We start from the raw sequence: 19,571 nt of genomic DNA, 5'->3' as shown, positions 1-19,571 counted from the left end.
GAGAAATGAGATTCTTTACATGAGATTGTCCATTCCTAGTGCTGGCAGACATTGGACGTGGTAGAGGCTGGAGACTTTGGTTGCCAACTTGACAAGCCAGGCTTGAGTGCAGAGGCAGAACCAGAGGCTCAGAGTAGGAAAGTAACTTGTATAAAGCTTTCAAGCTGGGAGGGTGTGTGGACCATGTGGGAGAGGGAGGTCTATGGATGGTGCGGGAGAGCCCCCACCCATCTCCTCTTCCAGGACAGTACTGAGGAAGCTGCTAGAACTTGAAGGTAACGCCCAGCACTACTGGTCAGAGCTATTCCCAGTTTTCCCCAAACCTCAGGATAGAGCCTGCTAAGCTCCTTTTGGCAGTGTCATCCACAGTCATTGATGGACCACCAAGGCCAGTACTGCTCTGCCTAATTAACCTAAATCATGAGGTTTTCTGTGGTTCAAGCACCAACACCACCTACCACTATTACCCAGGACCTGCTGTAGGAGAGCAAGATGGGATGAATTCACCTTCTCAGCCGGTACAGAGAAGGGACCATGGAGCTCCCTCCAGTTCAGATCAGGGGGCAGGGGTGGTTTCTGAGTAACTCTTGTACCTCACATCCAGTGAGTATCCCAGATTCAATGAGGCAAGGAAAGCTTTGTAACCTGGCCCATGGGTTACATTTGGTCCTCAACCATTACTTCCTAATGTTGCGGCAATCCCATCCAGTTGTCAGAATTCCAACGCTCTGCCGTTGTTTGAAACATTACAGACCCCTGAACAGGCAAACATTATTAGAAGATTCACTGGAAACTATGAAGTTGACTATCAGGCAGAGGAAGAGTAGGGGAGAGGAGAATAACTACCTTTTAAAGGGTGACATTTGACCATAGGCAGACTTCTCCGGGTGGAGGGACCAGCAGAGAGGAGGGAAAAGAGGTTCCTGTCCAGAGACTCCAAAGAATCGCAAGAAAGGAGGAAGGAAACTGGATCTGGGGGTCAGCAAGGGTGCTACTACAGTTGCAAAGGAGATTGACTTTTCTTCATTCAATGGGATGGGTTTTGTTGGCAACATGCCGGTGGCCTTTGTCAGTCAGTCCCTGTCGAATTTCCTGTCCATCCATCCTTCCAGCAAACAGTTGTGGGGCACTTACTGTGTACCAGCCTTTCCCTTGGAGTCGCCCAAGCAACCACACAAAGCCAACGCCTTGGGCACCTGCTGCCTCTCACGAAGCGGGCCTGGGAATGGGCAGCCGCCAGGTGGCGCTCTGAACTCGCGCACCCGCCCAGCCAGCCGCGGGGGTCGCCCGCTCGGGTGCGGGGGGGTGGGGGGGGAGGAGCGGTCGGAGGCGGGGCTCACGCCGCAGGTTGTGTGACTTTGGGTTTGACCTGCCTGGAGATGAGCTAATCCCGCTGTATAATAGACTCCGGGGAGATAGGAAAATGGCCGCGCGCTATCTGCGTCGCCATGGGGACCATCGCGCGCGGGCGGGGCGCGGGCCTGGAAAAATACAGTCTTTGTGGCGGCGCGTGTCACTCACGGCCGGGACCTCGGGCGGCGGGCTGGGTTGTTGCCCCAGCTGCAAGGCCTTTGCCGAGGGGCCCCAGTGCCAGCACTAGGACCCCTGGACGGTCTCAAACTCCATAGCCCCTTCCCGGGTCTCACTCTCCAGCACTTCCCGGACCAAGCGTACAGCCCGTCTCATCCTCACAGCCAATGTCCAGCCCAGAGTCTGCACAACACGGGTTCAATCAAAGCCCGAAAAAAAAAAAAAAGTCCTTAGCTTCGCGAATCTCTCTGCACACCTAGTCGTTCTGGGTTCATACTGTCCCACAGATCCGTGCGGGTTCCAAAGGCCTGAGCCGTTGGCGCAAACGTCAGCTGCTGTGCCTACCCAGCAGCTTCAGAAATACACCTGGTGGTGTGCGGCCTATAAGTGCTACACGTACCATTCAGCAGCGGCATCGAACCTCTCTGTTCCGCACCCCCAAACAACATCCTCCAAGGCTAGGCACTTGTAGGCCCTCACAGTAAATTGTCTCGTGCACGCGGCTAGCACAGTGCACACACTAGCCGCATGCTTCCCACGAGGTCACGTGCAGCATCCCTTCCCGCCTGCCTCTTGGCGGCCTCTGCTCTGGCACTCGCCACGAACACTCACCATGCGTGTGCGCAGGGTCTCGCACACGTGAACTTTCTTGAGGCACTTACTCGCACATTCACATCCTTGCTTGCTCAGGGTCCACTCGCTGCCATACCCACGTGTTCCTCCAAACACACGAGGCAGAGCCGGGGCGCACACTCGCCCCGGCGAGCCCCCCGCGGACGCTATCAGCCTGCCCATCGGCTCGCGGATCTGTGGTGGTAAATGCTGCATTCGATGGCGGGCGCATTTGTTGTGTGCGCTCTGAAAGGGCTGCGATAATCTGGAAGGCAGAGATAAGAAACACCATTTATTCCGCAGCACTTTGGAAACAATTCCCAGCCCTGTACAACCCCATTCTCGGGCAGCCTCCGGGAGCCGGGCAGATAACGATTGGCTATTCATTATCTTCGCCGGGAACAAAGATTAGCCGGCCAAGATGAAAAATTACCCGGGACAAGCGGTTCAGTCCCACTCAGACCCCCCTGCCCGTCGCCACCGCCCAGCGATCCGTGCCCTGCCTGGGGTCCCAGCCTTAGCTCATGCCTTGCCGGCTCTCCAAGGACCAGGCTTCCCTTCGGCCAGCCGGCTCAGTCTCTTTGGCCCGTCCTTTTCCTTCAAACTGGCTTTCTTTCCCCTGCCCACGCCTCTCTGGGACCTTCTCTCCTTGCTCCTTGCTCTCCTGTTTTCGGCCCATCTCCGGTTCGGCACCTCGATTCTGTCTCCGTGTCTGTGCCTCTCACAAGTCGATACTTTCTTCGCCTTTATGCCCATCTCTCTGATTGATTCTGACACTTGCTAGATGTTTATTTCAGCCTGAGTACCCCAGGCGCGCTTCTGCCCTTTAGTATGGCTACATTAAAAAGAAAAGAAAAGAAAAGAAAGGTCTGTTCCCAGGACCCCTGCTGCTTGTTTCTCCCTTTCTCTCTAGATCTTTCTGTCATTGGGACTCCAATTCACTCCATCCCAAGTTCTGGGCTTCATACTGCCTGCCTTCAGAAGATCAGATTGAGCAGCTCCTATCTCTCTAACCAGCCCAACCCAGCCAGGGGAAAGAGAGGACTTATTCTTGGCTGCAGTTCCTAGGACCTTCCTCTAAGAAACAAGGTAGAACTAATAGTAATAATAATAATAGTAATAGTAATAATAATAAATAAGGATCTCTGGGGCACAGGCTCTACCAGGTCTCTGGTGGATCGGCTCTGTGCTCCAGGTCTGGCTGGCCATATCCCTACCCAATAAGAAGGGGGCTTGGGAGCTAGTGGTCCCAGTGAGGCTACCTCATTAGAACGGTTATTCAGCATGGCTCTGGAAATAGCAGATAAGGCTTATCAGATCATCTCCCCCTCCCACAGACAGACAGAAAGTGCCAGAGTAAATGGCACCCCGGGGCTCCACTGGCTGCCTGCCCTGATGGTTAGGGAAGGTGCTAGTGGCTAGGGAGCCTGGAGGATACACATACTGTCTTCACACCCCTCCCCTACCAGACATAGAATAACCGGGGATACAGAAACACAGATACAGGATGGAATGATGGACATAGGTGCCCACCCCTCAAGCATGGCCACAGACATCAACCTAACACATCAGTTTCACCAGAAGCAACAGATATGCAGATAAACCTGGATATGTTTGTCCCCATCTACCTTCAGTTCAGGTAGACATCAACACCCGCCATTAAGACATGCTAACCCTGAGTGGCAGGACATGCCTTTAATCCCAGCTCTCAGAAGGCAGAGGCAAGCATTTCATTATGAGTTCCAGGCCAGCCATGGTGATATAGTGATACCTTGTTTTAAAATAAAAAACACACAACTGTATGATCTCAGATACACAGACACCCCCCCCAATTAATTGATAGAATTGTCAGTGAGTATACTTACACATTGCAAACATCTTTCATACATACTCACACATATGTGGACACACACACATAGAAAGATATACAAAGATAGCCAAACTACTAAAAATAGAAACAAATGCATGCCTAGATACATACACAAATGTACAAAGGTACTGATTAAGACATGCTTATAATACCGACCGCCTATCACATGATTCTTGAATATGATGGTCTCTCTCAAAGAGATATATGCACATACACAGAGATACACTCAGTTCCACAGGCACTCTCTTGTATGCATTTGTAGGGCCACACACTGATAACAGCCATACTTCCCAAAACAAATGCTTAGAGACACACTTAAGTTTTGCAAACACTCCCCCGTGAGCTCCCCATGATGAATAATAGGCCACTGGACACATAAAATGAGCTTCATGTAGACGGTACATACACAAAGCAACAGATTCAGAAAGATCCAAAACATCTGGTGCTACAAGAATGTGGTTGCAGGGACAGACCTAGTCCCTAGTTGGAGCACACCAGGATGCATAGTCTTTCCAAGCAGAATAAGTCAGTGGGGTTTGTTGAATCTCTTAGAGGGGCTTAGGGTGCTATCTAGCTCAGGTGCCTCCTAGGGTGTAGACTGCCACCAAGCTGCCTCCGAACACCCTCCTAAGGACAAGCATTTTGTGATGCAAAAGGTTCACCAAGAATGGGTCAAGGACACACCAGAAATTTCATTTCTAAAATGCTTCTGAGTTGGAAACCTGCGTCTGTGGGAAAGAAGGTGGGAAAGCATCTACACATAGCCAAATGTTCAAGAAGTATGGGAGGTGTGCATGTGTGTGTGCACATTATATCTATATGTGCACCGGTGTTCTTGTGCCAGAGAGCCCCTGTCTGGGGACATCTACACAGCAACAGCGTGTGCATAACGTGTGTATGAAAGGAGGGGCGGGTGTCTGTGTACTTGCTTGTGAAGGAGAGTCTCAAAAGAAAGACATCCCAGGCTTTCTAAGATTACATCCCTGAGAGCAGAGTGCTTGCGTGGCCCCGAGAAGGCGGGAGTGGCCTGCAGGGTGTGCGCGCCTCGTCTGACTAGTGGCCCAAGCCTGGCCAGCCTGGCGGCTGGACCAGGCAGACAGGGCTCAGAGCCCGGGCACCCTCCTGCCCCCCTGCGGCGTCCCCCCCTCAAGTGATGTCGAAATAAAAAAGCTGCCGCTCTGCGGCCGGCCGGGAACCAAGAGGCAGCCAGAATCAAGAGAGGTGGCCAGGCCAGCTGGGCGTTAACTCCCTGCTCAGGTCTCTCTGGCCTGGGATCGCCTCAACCATAGCTGGTCTTGGGGGACAAAAGCGGCTGCCTGCGCTACTAGCTTGCGTTCCGCTCCGCGGGGCCCCACTGGTGACCGCCGCGACCGCACTGGCTCCCGCCGGCCGACCAGCCACGCTGCGCATACCGTTGCCTCCCTACTGAGCCCTGGCCGTGGCCGCCCGAGGGCGCCGCCCACCGCGCTGCAGTCGGTAAGTTCCTGCACTCCGCCCGCGCCGTCCCGAGCCTCCCGATCCCAGGCTGGGCCTTCCCAACAACCGGATCGCACAATCCTTCTAGTGGCTCAAACCCAGGACATCCGGAAACCCAAAGGCCCGCTTGAGGGCTCCTGCCTTACGTTTTTCCGGAGCTCTAGACCTAAAGACCTGGCTTTCCAGAGCTTTGCGACGCGCCCCCCTCCCACCCCAGAGCTGGGGCCTTTGTCTCCGTGGGTTCCCACCCCCGGGTCGCGGCGGCGGATGCGCCCAAGCCCGGCTGCCCGGGCGCTGGCTGCACCTGCCGGCTAGTCCCGTGCACCGGCTTTGCGCGGCTTAACCCGGCCCGCTCCTGCTTGTGCCCCCCCCCCCCCCGCTCGAAGCGCCCCGCGGCCCTTTATCCTGTGTGGCAAGGGTGCAGGTGGGGGAGAGCGCAGCGTATGGAAGTCTTTCCCTGCCCAAGTCGGAGTCGGAATCTTTTCAGTGGGATTTCAATAAGAACGAGACCGATGCAGCCTAGGGGATCCGCCGTGCACAGGCGTAGACGGCACTCTGGGCCTGTCTGGACGCTGGGCAGTGAACCATTTGGTGGCGGCCGGGCTTGAATTTGAGCTTATCCCAGAGGTGGGGGGAAAGGTCTTGTATTCAGAAGGACCTCCCGTGTGGCATCCTCTCCTTTACCAGAAAACAAGGAAAGAAAATCGTTTTTTTTTTTGTTTTTTTGTTTTTTGTTTTTTGTTTTTTTTAAACAGCTTGCCTCCCAAGGTTAAAAACAGTTGGGGGTGTGTTCTGGGCCTACACTGTGGCCCAAATCGGGATTCGTTTATAAACAGGTAGGATCCAGGAACCAGGTAGAGCCAAAGTGTCTGCCATGCGTCTGGAGAGCGTTCCCCAGCCGGGTTGACAAATTGCAAGCAAATTGGATCTAACGAAATGCATTTAGCAGTTGTCAAGTCGCTGATCCCCAGGCCTCTGAGTAAAGCATAGCTGTTGGCGAAGAGAGACAGCCCCCCCCCAACTGTCTGCAGGTAGGGGTATAGAGGTTAGAAGTTAACATGAAATCGCAGAGTCTAAGGCACCTGGTACCAGTGGGCCAGACACCTAGGATATTGGGTCCCAGTCCCTGTATTTCCAAAGTCTCAGAATAAAATGGCAGATGTTAGGCGAGCGCGGGGGTGGGGGGGGGGCTTTCGATTTTGAGGAGCTGGAAGCGAATTCCAAAGAGCAAGGAGGACCGAATTCCAAAGAGCAAGGAGGACCGTTTAGAGACCCTCTGAATTGATGGGTGCTTCCAAGGACCCATCTGAGTCCACCACCTAGAGGAGACCCTGACCAATAATGGCCAAAGCTCCTACACTTCCTTCACACTGTCCCTCAAACCTTGTGGCCGATGTAGGGTTGGAGACCTCCGGGTTGTGAGCGACTTCTGTTTGGACGGCAGCCCTAAAATAGCCCTAAGCTAGCCGGCCACTTAGTTGCCCTAAGGAAAAAGGAGAGAATTAGCTTGCAAAAGAGAGGGTAAACTTGTGATCCCAGAGGGTGGCTTGGATGAGCTAAGTTTAAACAAAGGGCAAGTGGGGAGGACAGCATGAAGTGGGGGCCCTATATGAGTCCATCCCTTTCCAGAATGATTTGCAGGAACCGGGCCACACAGAGAACAGGGTCTGGATCCACAGAACCCAGCTCCCACGCAAGAGCACCCCTAGCACTGTCCCCTCTCTGTAAAAGCTTCCAGGTCACACCAAAAAAAAAAAAAAAAAAAAAAAAAAAAAGTGGTTAGAAATTTAGCTTGGGTGCCAAGCTCCCTCTGTTCTCCGAGAAATCTTTTTTCCTTAGAAAGAAAAGGGCAGTTTAGTTCAGAGAAGAACATCTCCGGGTACGTTCCAAAATTAACAACAAAAAAATTTTAAAGGTAAAGGTCCACCTGAAGGTGTTTTAGGAACCTCATAGTGGGGTCTGTAAGTTGAAATAAATCTGTTTTCGTTTAGGGGAGCGGTGGGGTTGGGGGAAGTTGAATCTAAGCCACCCTGGGAACTGTCTCTGCCCTCCCTGGTGTTTGTTTGGACTTTAGTTCGTTTTTGGCCTAGTAGTGAATTCTTGGCTGTGTGGATCTATCTGGTCCACATAATGGTTCATCAGCACAGGCTCCCCTTTATTAGCCAATTCATTGCCCTGCTATCTAGACTGCATTTTTCCTTTTCAGACGGGTTAGTTCCTGCTGGAAAACTCAGCAGTCCCGCATCAGACGCAGGGACTCCAACCTCAGCAGGGGCTTGGCCCAGCTGGCTGGTTGCTTGCACTTTTCAGAAAGCAACCTTAGGTCCTCAAAGGACCTGGCAGGATACCCCCTTCTCCTCTCCTCTGCCCAATCTGTGGGCAGGCTAGGCTGTTGCGGGTCTCCTGAGGCCCAGGCTCAAGCGTCGTTTAACCACCGGCTAAGCCCTTGCTGCACGGCGATTTTCTGAGCTGCCGAACGGAGTAATTAAATCCCCTTCTGCACTCCGCTCTGAGCCAGCAGGGTAGGAAGCCCTGGAGCTCTCGTTTCGAGTGGGAACCCACTAAGCTTGGCCACTTTCACCTCTGTAAAAGGCAGGACTCTGCCTTGTCCGCGATGTGGCATGGAAAAGGCAACCCCCATCTCGTTGAAACAGGGAGATAATTTTAATTTTAATTGCGACTTCGGGAGAAAAGAAGGAAATTACCTGCTCTCAGGGGTGGTGCTGGGAGACCCCCGCCCTGCCAGCCGTGGCGCCTACTCTGCAAGGGCAGCTTCCTTTGCGCAGCGCGTTCTCCTCCTGGATCTCGGCACCGCCATGGAATTCGGCCACATGGGGTACCATTGTCGAAAATGGGGTTATCGCCGGGGTTGAGAGGCCTTTAGACTCTCCTGCTAGGTTCCAGGGACAATCAACAATCTGGAAACTCTATGGTGATTTCGCCTTGCGCGTTAATGAAGAATAATCATGGGCTAAAGGCTGGGAGAAGCTAAGAAAGCCGTCCCGAAAGCGGGTCTTAAGTGAACCGCGCTGTGGGAGCCTGAGCCTGGCTGACACTGAGACCACCCACCTGCCCAGCCGACCCCGAGGCACTGTGGTCTCGCGCCCCTCCAGCCCCTGGATCCCTCTTGCTAGACCTCCCGCCTCGGCTGTGAGCGGACTCCTGAGCCTCTTGGGCTCCTGCTGGCTCTGAAGCGCAGAGGAGCCGGGAACACAGGGGACAGCAGGACACCCCCCCCCCCCTAGGGAGCAAGAGTAGCGGGCTTCCGGTCCAGTGGAGTTCCACACCGCGGGCCCCAGGGCCTTTACCTGTTCCAGGGCCTCGGACAGACTGATGGACGCTAGCCGCAGAGGCCGGAGGAGGCCCTGCCGTGAGCGCGCCCCCACTGCGCCGTCCACAGAGGACCTGGGAGGGGTGACGGGGACGCGCCCGAGAAGCTGAGCCCTCCTGGCTGGGCGCCCCCCGAGCCGAGGGGACCGAGGGCTTTCCACCCTCCTTGGATTATTAAAAAGTTCATTTCCTGGCGAATCGGGTGACGTCAGGGGCCCGGCGTCGCGGTGGCGGGGCCGCCGGGCCGGAGAAGCCGCCTCCAGTTACCCAATTACGGACTGTCAATCCTGCTGCCCCTCCCCCATCCTTGGGGGCGCTGGGACCCCAGCCTTCCCCTAGCTCTGGACTAACCTGGGACCCCTCTGGAATTATTCCTTAGGGTCCTCGGGCCCTGCAAAGATAGAGGCTCTAGATGGAGGGCTTCAAGCTCGGCCAATCCATCGCACCTGTCTAGATTTCCCTAAAAGTCTTGAACTCGCAAGCCTCTTTCTGAACTCTGGAGTTTAGGTCTCCGGTCTATAGCCAGGGAGGGAGTTAGGTTTGTATATTCGCCACTGATCTCACTGCCTCTCCACAATGGAGGTGTTGTGGAGAAAAACTCCAGGTGACTTTGGGAACAAAGTGCTGAAAACGTTGCTTTTCTCTCTCCAAAGACCGTCTCAGGGACCCCTAGAAGGAAAAAAAAAAAAAATATATATATATATATATATGGCCAATAACCCGGGAGTCTCCCTCCAGCCGACACTGGCGCCAGTCCTTCGCTTCATGGCCTCGCCCCAGGCAGTTCAGCCTGGTGGTCTTCTAAGGCCACGCCCGGAGTCCTTCCCCCTCCCTGGGCCACTGGCGTGATAGCGACCATCGGTCTACCACAGCCTTATGTGTCCTAGTACCCAGAGTTCGGGTGCTCTAGGGAGGTCCACAATCCCTAGACTCGTGCCGATCCTACCCGTCCCTTGCACAGCCAGCCCTGATAGGATAGAGGGTTTGGGGAGTCAGTTGGACTTGTGTTGGCTGTGGTCCTTAATAGGGGAGGTGGGGCTCCGCCCGAGAGTGGAAAGCTGTAGTCCCAGCAGAGAAATAACCAGAAGGTGCGTGTCTCGGCTCCTGGGAAGTCAGGGACCCCGTTCGTGCCTAGTTGCTGGGAGGGCAAAGGTTGGAGGACTCGAGCGTCTGCCAGAGGGGTGCAGGGTCCGCCCGCTACGAGGGTCCCCTGGGGGGCGTTGGCATCAGAGACCGCAGGGAGGGAGCTGGGAGGGGACCAGGCAGCCTAGGGGGGCCAGCTCGCGGGTCAGTCCCGAAGTCCAGCGGCCGAAGCTGCGGGAGCAGCCAATGGGGGGGCGGAGGCTGGGCGGCGCGCGACGCTGATTGGCTGGCGCCGGCTTCATAGGCGTGCGCGGCCCCCGCTTCATGTCTGTGCAGGAGTCGGCAGCTGGCGCCAGGGCGGCCGGAGGATGCAGAGGGGCCGGAGCCGGGCGGGCCGGAGGCCGAGACGCGCGTTGTCCCCCACCCCTATCCCGTGAATCCGCCAGCGTTGGGACGCGCTGTCGCTGGGCCCACCGAACCTGGGCTCTCCCAGTGTCCCTTACTCTCTACTGCTGAGCCTTCCCTTTCCCGCGCCGCTGCGAGTGTAAGTTTGAGGTTCAGCGGGTTTGTGGGCATTCCTAGGTTGGAGGGATCTCAGACCAGGATCTCCTGTGGGCGATTATGTTCTTATGCTTTGGAGAGAGGTTGGCTAACTGCTAGAGGGTGCATTGGGGATCGGCTCTCAGCCCCAGGAACTGCGTGTGCGTTTTTCTTGGGGTGGCCCGTGGTGTCAGGGTTAGTTTATGTATACATTGTCAAAGTAAGTGTTAGGGGGGTGTGAAGGCGTTCGCCCCAGAATGGATATTTAGGCGATTGTCTCTAACTTTTAGTCGCGGAGTTTATGTGTTTGTATGTCCAGAGGACAGGGGCATGGTGTGAGAACCCGGTTTCAGTTCTGCGTGCGTTTTTTGGGGTCACCGGTGTCAGGACCTATCCCTGTGTGTGACCTCCTGTGCATGCGTGTGTGTCTGTGGGAATGCGAGTTTTTCAGCGAGCATCTCAGACTGAACCCCTTCCTTCACCTTCCTTTCGTTTTAAACCTTGCGCTTTCCTCCCACCCGGGACTGGCCCTCAGTGAAGCTCCGATGGAGCGCCTTTGCTCTCAAGACACCGACTTTGGGGATGAGGTATCAGAAGGCGGCAGTGTCCCTTACATCCCCTCTGTTATCCAGGGCCGCCCCACCTTCGCTTGGATCTCAAGCTGCACTAGTGGACCATGGAGGTGGCGCCTGAGCAGCCTCGCTGGATGGCGCACCCCGCCGTATTGAATGCGCAGCACCCCGACTCGCACCATCCGGGCCTGGCGCACAACTACATGGAGCCGGCACAGCTGCTGCCCCCCGACGAGGTGGATGTCTTCTTCAACCATCTCGACTCGCAGGGCAACCCCTACTACGCCAATCCAGCCCACGCGCGCGCGCGCGTTTCCTACAGCCCAGCGCATGGTGAGTTTTGGCCCTCGGGGTTTCTGGAAGACTGGCGCCCGCGCCAGGCCTTGGAGGGGAGGACGGCCTATAGCAGCTTCCCGGATGTGGAATCCACAGGAATCTGAGCAGCTGCGAAATCGGGCCTAGGAAGGTGGAGGCAGTGACTTCTTGGGGAGGGTCTGGGACCTGTAGGGTTTCGGCCCATTTCCAACTGTCTTGGAGGGGCTCCTTCTGGGTCCTGTCTGGTAGGGTTGCTGTGTCACTTGTCCTTCGGCCTTTTACTGACATTGCTGATGATTACAGGCTAAAGTGTAATGTTTCTGATGTTTTAAAGGGTGGGGCTGCTGATGGTAGTTCCCTGAGTTGTGATCCTGTATGCCTGTGTGCTCTGAAACCCCTGATCACCCTCACCCTTTCTCTGCTGCAGCCCGTCTCACCGGAGGCCAGATGTGCCGTCCACACTTGTTGCACAGCCCAGGCTTGCCATGGCTGGACGGGGGTAAAGCAGCTCTCTCTGCCGCTGCTGCCCATCACCACAGTCCCTGGACCGTCAGCCCGTTCTCCAAGACCCCGCTGCACCCGTCAGCTGCTGGAGCACCCGGAGGGCCTCTGTCTGTGTACCCAGGGGCTGCAGGTGGGAGCGGGGGAGGCAGTGGAAGCTCCGTAGCCTCCCTCACCCCCACTGCAGCCCACTCAGGCTCCCATCTCTTCGGCTTCCCACCCACGCCACCCAAAGAAGTGTCTCCAGACCCCAGCACCACAGGAGCTGCTTCCCCAGCCTCATCTTCTGCAGGGGGTAGTGTAGCCCGGGGTGAGGACAAGGATGGCATCAAGTACCAAGTATCACTGTCTGAGAGCATGAAGATGGAAGGTGGCAGTCCCCTGCGTCCGGGCCTAGCTACCATGGGCACCCAGCCTGCAACACACCACCCAATACCCACCTATCCCTCCTATGTGCCTGCCTCAGCTCATGACTATGGCAGCGGGCTCTTCCATCCGGGAGGCTTCCTGGGTGGCCCAGCCTCCAGCTTCACCCCTAAGCAGCGAAGCAAGGCTAGATCCTGCTCAGGTAAAGATAGGTGTGGGACTTCAGGGCCTGTGGGTGTGGTGGGCCTCTGTAAAAGGGGTTGTGGTCTGCTAGAGAAGCCATGCTAGGGCGCCTAATTTAAGAATGGGTGGCTGTCCTCTCTGATAGTCCACAGGCATTTGAAGCTCCCTGTGGAGAGGAAGAAAACCCCAAAACTGTCACCCTGCCCTTGAGTGCTCCTAGTAACCCCAATGTTCAGCTCCTCTCCTCACTTCTCAATGCCCCCTCTCCAAGGTTGGCAAGTATCATCTAATACTCAGAATGTGATTCCCTGTCTCCTCCCCAAATGTTCAGCTGAAACAGAGCAGCCTCGTGACTGGGTGTGGGAGAGAACAGAGGATGTAGGTGAGGGAAGGAGTCAGTGCATACTTATGTGTACGTGTATCTGTGAGCGTGTGTTCGTGCTGCGGGCACTGCCGAGATCCAGGCCCTAAAGGAATCTGGTTCTCTAACTCTACTAGTCCAGTTTTAGGATTGCAGTGACTCCAGATTTCCTTGGAGATTTCCCCAAAGCAAAATTCCCAAGGTCTGTTTGTATCCTAGTGACCCTGATCCTTCTCCCTGAGGGTAGGAGTGAGAACCTGTGCGGGTGCCTGCACCCCTTTGCCAGCTGCAGCTGGATCCAGCTGGGTTTGTCCAGCCATATGGCCCTCGGGCAATAACCCGTGGCTCTGAGGCTCCTTCCCTTAGCTTTTAGCAAGGGAGGGGGAAGGCTTCCTCCCAAGTTTATTTCTGAGTTGAGGAACCAACTTCTCTTGGTGACTTAGTTCGAACTAGATCAGGAAGAATTTCCTGGGTACCGAGCCACTAAGCACCCACTCCACTGAACTTCAGCCCCAGCTTGACTCTAACTCCTGCTCTTCCAAGACCAGCAACTTTGCCTTTTTGCAAAGTCTCAGCCTATTTTGTAGCCCTTCCGTGTTTTCTTTTTCTTTCTTTCCTTTTCTTTTCTTTTTTTTTCTTTTTTGTATTTTATTTGAGTTCCAGATGGCCAAAAACAACGGAAAATGAGGACACCTAGCCTAAAGTGAAAGAACTTATTTATTTCATTTTAGAAACAACTTTGATCGTTGGATCCTAAGGGTTTAGCTGAAAGGGGGATGAACTGGAAGAATAGAAAAGTTTCCTGACCCTAGATGGAAGATTAGGACAGTGAAGGGCTGATGGTAGAGATGAGGAACAGACTTGGGGATGCTGGCTCAGTCCTGGTGAGAGGAAATAGAATGGAAGAGGAGGATGAGAGGCTCCCCCAAACTCCAATCCCAGACAACTGTGGCCTGAGCCAAGCAAGTAGTAACCTGTACTCTGTAAAGCTGGTCTTTAGTTCCTTTTCCCGGTATCTTGCTGCTGGCTCTGAGAATCCCTGGAACCCTGCACTTGCTGTTTCTCTTTGTTTTTCCTCAGCAGCATCAGAAATGAGAATTTATCCTTAAAAGACTCAGGACTTCTTTTATGGGGACCTCCTGAGTCACCCTTTAGGTTAGTGGTGGGTCTCCCTTAATATAACCTTGATCCTCAGGCTAAGCAGGCCTTGTGTCTCTCCTGTTCCCCTACAGAAGGCCGGGAGTGTGTCAACTGTGGGGCCACAGCCACCCCTCTCTGGCGACGGGATGGCACCGGCCACTACCTGTGCAATGCCTGTGGGCTCTACCACAAGATGAACGGACAGAACCGGCCACTCATCAAGCCCAAGAGGAGGCTGGTAGGAATGGGCACATCATGGGGCAGGGCAAGGCCACAGTGGCCACCAACTTAGGCAGAGCTGGTAGTTAATTAAATGAAGAGGAAAATAAAACAAAACAAAAACCCGAAAACAATCCAACAACAAAACTTCAAATTCAAAGACTTCACCACCTGAAATTCTCTTATCAGTAAAATCATTTGGGGGGTCAGTCAGGTCGGTCTTCGTTCTGGCGGATTCTTTCCTGCCAAATTTCCTGTCCTGCAGCCACCCCGCAGCCCCCCTTCCCTGCAGCCACCGGGCACCCCCATCACTGCTGAAGGATTCCCAGAGCTCAGGGTCTAGCAGCCCACCCTCAGGCTCTGGCCTTCTATTCACTCTTTTTAAAAATAGGGCCATGAAGTACTTTTCCCTGTGGCTGCTCTGGCCGCCCTCGCTTGCCTCCCAGCTCACAGTCTCCTACGCTTTATTTAAATAACACACAGCGGCCACCAAAAAAACCTGCCCTTTATTATTTTTCCATGGAGTCACCTATACTGTGTATTTTCATTTGAGTGATTTAAAAAAAAAATGTCCTTTCGGATCTCCTGCCGGAGTTTCCTATCCGGACATCTGCAGCCGGTAGATAAGGAAACTTCGTGTATCTGTTTCCGGACCGGCAAGTTTTCAGAGCCACCTCGACTCAGTCCTGCCTCTCGCTGGGCTGTTTTGAAATTTCTAATACCCTCCACTCTACAAATAATGTGTAAAATGCTAAGAATAATAAATATATTTTTTCAGGGTGAAGTGATTTATGAGTTTAAATCGTTCACCCGCTTTGGGGCCGTTTTTCTTTTCTTTTTCTCCCCCCCCAGCAGTGTGAGGGCGGTGCAGGCTGGGGGGGGGGGAGTGGAAGGAGGATATGCTGCTGGCCCCTGAGTCAGAATTCCAGCTTCAGGCTGCTTACTCACCCTCCCTGCCCCCGCGGCAGGGGCAGGCCAGCTCTGGTTCCCTCCATGAGCAGGCTCAAGCCCGGGGCCACTCTGGACTCAGCTGGACTTGGCCCCCACCCCGCACTGGCTGCCTAGTGGAGTTCAGTGCTAGGAGTAGTTGGGTGGAGGTAGGGTGTGTGAGGAGGAACACACAGGAACACCGCTCTGTTTACCTGAGGCAGAAGGCTTGGCAGAGAGGATGATCGGTATTCTAGGAAAAGGCCTCTCTCTCTCTCTCTCTCTCCACCTCCCAGCCCCTTTTGATCCTTCTTCTAAAGACCAGATCTCTCTTCCACTCCTCACCTCTGACTGGCATTTCCTGTGGGGCTGGGTCTAGGGGCTTGGTAAAGGCAGCAGGTGAGAGCTTTCTGGGCGGTGGGCTCTATAGTTCTTTCGAAGCCTCTGGCTAGTATGACTATTGATTGCTAGGAATGCTGTTAGTGCAATAAAAGGAACTGAGTGTTTGGTTTTTAGACTGTCATTAAATTTAATTTAAATCTCTCCTGGTGACTCCTAGATTCCTGTATAGGACAGGGCAACTCCACATTTTAATCCTGGGCTCAAACTTCCTCATGGTTTTCTGGGTTCTTCTGGGCAGTACAGGGTCTTGCTGCCAAGGCCTCCCAGCCGTGACTCACCAGGATTCTGGATTTCCGGGGGAACAGTGGGGGAGGAGGCAAGCAACTGGAGTTAGAGCAAATCAGGATGGTCACAGGACTAAAGCCTCCTTGAGACCTGTTTCCTTACCTGTGAAATTAGATGGCTGGGCCGTTAGGGGGAAGTGGCTGCTTTGCCCTTCTGTGTTGACAACCCTTTAGATTCTAAGAGCTCTTTATTCCAAAGTTCTTTGATTCCCAACTAGTTTACATCTCAAATTCTAAAATTTCTCGGTTTGAGATGCTTTGATTCCCCTGTGGGACATACTGCTCCTGGCTAAGCAGTGAAGCTGGGGGTGGTGCTAAGGTCCCAGAAGGAGGTCAAGGTGGGGCGTGGGAGACAGCCGCTAATGCTATTCCTCTTCTCCTAGTCTGCTGCCAGGAGAGCGGGCACCTGTTGTGCAAATTGTCAGACGACAACCACCACCTTATGGCGCCGGAACGCCAATGGGGACCCTGTGTGCAACGCCTGTGGCCTCTACTACAAACTGCACAATGTGAGTGCACCCCACCCCTCCCCAGGGACCTTAGCTCTTTGTGCTGCCTGGCCAGCCAGCCGGCCCCAGCCACAATCTCCAGCTTGGCTTGGCTTGGGAAGCCACAGCCGGCAGCCTGCTTGGTCAGCCCAGAGTGCCAGAAGGGCGTCCTGTAAGAAGGATGCCTTTGCTTTGGAGGTGGGACCGATGGGGGCAGGGAGGCAGGGAACTGGCACCTCTGTGTTAGGAAAACTTGGGGGCAGGAGAGGATTAGAGATGTTGGAGGAGGTGGGCAGTGCAAGCATTTCATGGTCTTTAAACAACTATCTGGGTTGTTATACCATACACTCTTCCTTTAAAAGGTGACAGTGAGGGCTTAAGGAGGCTTCGTGGTGAGTGGCATTGGGGCTTGGCTGAAGGTATAATTCCTGTCACTCTGGGGATATAATTCCTGTCACTCTGTAACTCAGCCTCTCTTGACCCGTGGAGAAAGTTCTGAGGGATCTGTGTGGTAGGCAACTTCTCCTAAGGGCTCTGTGGCTGCCCCCAGGTTAACAGGCCACTAACCATGAAGAAGGAAGGGATCCAGACCCGAAATCGGAAGATGTCCAGCAAGTCAAAGAAGAGCAAGAAAGGGGCTGAATGTTTTGAGGAGCTATCCAAGTGCATGCAGGAGAAGTCATCCCCCTTTAGTGCGGCTGCCCTGGCTGGACACATGGCACCCGTGGGCCATCTCCCACCTTTTAGTCACTCTGGACACATCCTACCTACGCCAACGCCTATCCACCCCTCCTCCAGTCTCTCCTTTGGCCACCCCCACCCGTCCAGCATGGTGACTGCCATGGGCTAGGCACAGCCTCCTGCTGGACAGACATGGACATCAAGGGTGGTTGGCAGAACCAGAGTGAAGCTAGGCACTCCCAGGATGGGTGGGACGCACTCTTGGCTCCCGCCCATCCCAAGAGACCCACTTCCTCCTGCCAGCCTAGCCTGGCTGAAGCCACCTCTTCTTGGAGGACTCCCAGCTTTGTGCCGCCATTACTGTGAATATTTCTAAGTGGGCTGCAGGTCATGTGTGTGCCCTGGGTGCTGCCCAGAAAAGTGTTTTCACGGAGAGTGTTTGGAGAGCAAAATGGACAGGTTTACAGATTTATAGCAAGAGGGGGAGACTGGGGATAAAAAAATGAAACTTTTTCTTTTTTCTTTTTCTGTTTTTTGGAGAAAGGAGTAGGCAAAAAATTAATTTATTTTGCTCTTATTTTTACAAGAACATGAAGACACAGAGGCATGGGCTGTTTGTGTTCTCTGGGTCCTTCCTAGGACCTACTGCCATCAGTCAGGACTCTTGGGGGCAGCTTACTAGTCCTCAGCCTGAGCCTCCTTCTTCCCAGCCTGCCTGGAGGGTAGCCCCTGCCCTGACGAAGCCCTAGAGGGCAGAGACAATTGCAGGCAGTCCTGCGCAGATTCCCAGGCCAGGGCTGGGTCACAGGAAGGAAACATTCTCTGGAAAGGGGAAACGTCTCCCAGATCATTCCCCTGGCTTCCAGAGGCCAAAGCTGGTGTGACCCAAATGGGCCAACCTGCAGCCTGTGTGTGCTCTAAGCCAGTTGGACCCTGTAAATACATCTTTTTTTTTTCTTTCTTTCTGCTAACCCCTCGATCCCCTCCCACTCTACGATAAATAAGAAAATACTCGAATCAAAAAAACCAAACTGCATAAGCTTAACCCGCTGATGAGTGGTTTTATTTTGAAACTTTTGGGTCCAGTCAATTGTACGTTGCCACAGAAGCCCCACTATGAAAAAGAATAAAACCTACAAACCAGGGCTGAGCTTCACAGTTCTTTGAATGGTTCTTGGGTTCCACAGCCCTAGCAGGAGGCTGGGACAAGGAGGAATCTTAAGCTCTTGGTTTCCGGGGAAGAGGGGGCAGGCAGGCAATGGCCCTGTGATCCAAGGCTTCCGTTCTGCTGTGGCTGGCTGGATCCTTCAAGGTACAGCTGTACATAAAATGTGTCCCAAGCTTTGATTCTGTGTGCGGTGGTGGTAGTGGTGCAGCAGCCAGCAAGGGGGCCCCGAGCCCAGGGAGAAGATTGTGCTGACTAGTCAACCAAGTGCAATATTGGTGTCCAATTGCTGCAGAGCACCCTAACCGAAAGTAACTTATTTTGTGCTAGTTCCCGCATAAGAGAAGAATCAGCAGTACTTTCTGTTTTTGTTTTGGGCTTGTTTTTTTTGAATTAGTGACCTAAGTTATTGTTAACTGTGTACAACATTTAAATATTGTCTGTAAAAATTGTATGCTACTACTACTCTCTTATTCCTTTAAAGTGAATACTGTTAAAAATAATAAAATACTTTTTGTGAATGCTATAGCCTGGTAAATGGGTCCCTGGGACTCCCTACACCCTTGGTGGGGTTTAAGCTGTCTGGTGGCCTTGTGTCTGCTGTCTCTGACTGTCAGAAAAAGACCCATTTGGCTAAAGCCTCCTCTTCTATGGCCCAGGGGATGGACAGGACTCTTCTTCAGTCTGTGTTCTTCTGAGAGACCAAGCAAGGTATCTGCTTTGGGCTTCTTATAGAACCATTAGCTGACTTGGCCACACTCAGATCTCTCCAGTGTGATCAGCTCTGGCTTCTAGGGTACCAGGTTGCCAAATCTGTTCATTGACATACTTGATCACCCCTTCACAGATTGCTGTCTCTGACCAATGATCCAGGACAACCACTGCTACCAATATTCCTAATGAATGCATCTGCCATCATGCCCTTAGTGACTGCTAACCGATTGCCAGTATGTATTTGGTCAGTGATGTGTTCAGTCACTATTCTGTACACAATGGAGTCACCAGTCATCCCTGTCAGTAATATTGTAATTGTCAATAGTCACATGCCTAGAATCTGTCTCTCATCAAGAAAGCTTCTCATGGCCAATGTGTGGACAGATGCAGGCCACCAATAGTGTCATTGGTGATGTGTGTGTATGTGTGTGTGTGTGTGAATTTGAATTGTGGGGTCTCTATATTGCTCAGGCTGGCTTCAAACATGTAAGCACTATGAATCTTTCGACTTTACCTCCTGAAAAGTTGACATATGGCCATTATGACTGGTCACTCATTGCTTCTTTAACAGTGATCCTCGATCACTAGCCTCTGATCGCCTAGTGCCTAGTAACCACACCCTCTCACAGCCACATTTTCTCTGATGCTCTGGTACTAATGCCCCTGAGAGCTCACCTCCAGTTACCATGATCCTGTTATAAGTGTCAAAGTCTGACTCTAGCACTCCCATTCTCCCAAATCCCTTTAAACCCCATACTTCTGGCCACTAGCTTTCCTAACTAGTCTCTAGTTAATAATCAGTAATTGGTGTA

The 19,571-nt window shown here is 53.4% G+C and overlaps 1 protein-coding gene across 1 annotated transcript; it reads left to right on the top strand.

Annotated features, from left to right (window-relative positions):
* The first annotated feature begins 10,309 nt into the window (after nucleotides 1-10,309).
* Nucleotides 10,310-18,560, top strand: GATA2 (GATA binding protein 2). The gene is made up of 6 exons (XM_080931928.1): nucleotides 10,310-10,445; nucleotides 11,074-11,346; nucleotides 11,756-12,397; nucleotides 13,972-14,117; nucleotides 16,095-16,220; nucleotides 16,750-18,560. The coding sequence occupies exons 2-6, from the start codon at nucleotides 11,118-11,120 to the stop codon at nucleotides 17,047-17,049; spliced, it is 1,443 nt and encodes a 480-aa protein (XP_080788054.1). The 5' UTR covers nucleotides 10,310-10,445; nucleotides 11,074-11,117; the 3' UTR covers nucleotides 17,050-18,560.
* Nucleotides 18,561-19,571: the final 1,011 nt, after the last annotated feature.

Source organism: Micromys minutus (genome assembly GCF_963924665.1).
Source record: "Micromys minutus genome assembly, chromosome: 18".
NCBI classification, from domain to species: Eukaryota; Metazoa; Chordata; class Mammalia; order Rodentia; family Muridae; genus Micromys; species Micromys minutus.
The sequence above is the reverse complement of the archived record's forward strand: the minus strand, read 5'-3'. Positions and strand labels throughout refer to the sequence as shown.

Bases quoted from the DNA above. Each gene is read 5' to 3' on its own strand.
- GATA2 (XM_080931928.1), top strand. From the start codon at position 11,118: ATGGAGGTGGCGCCTGAGCAGCCTCGCTGGATGGCGCACCCCGCCGTA. The intron at 11,347-11,755 runs GTGAGTTTTGGC...TCTCTGCTGCAG, and splicing joins TTCCTACAGCCCAGCGCATG to CCCGTCTCACCGGAGGCCAG. The intron at 12,398-13,971 runs GTAAAGATAGGT...GTTCCCCTACAG, and splicing joins CAAGGCTAGATCCTGCTCAG to AAGGCCGGGAGTGTGTCAAC.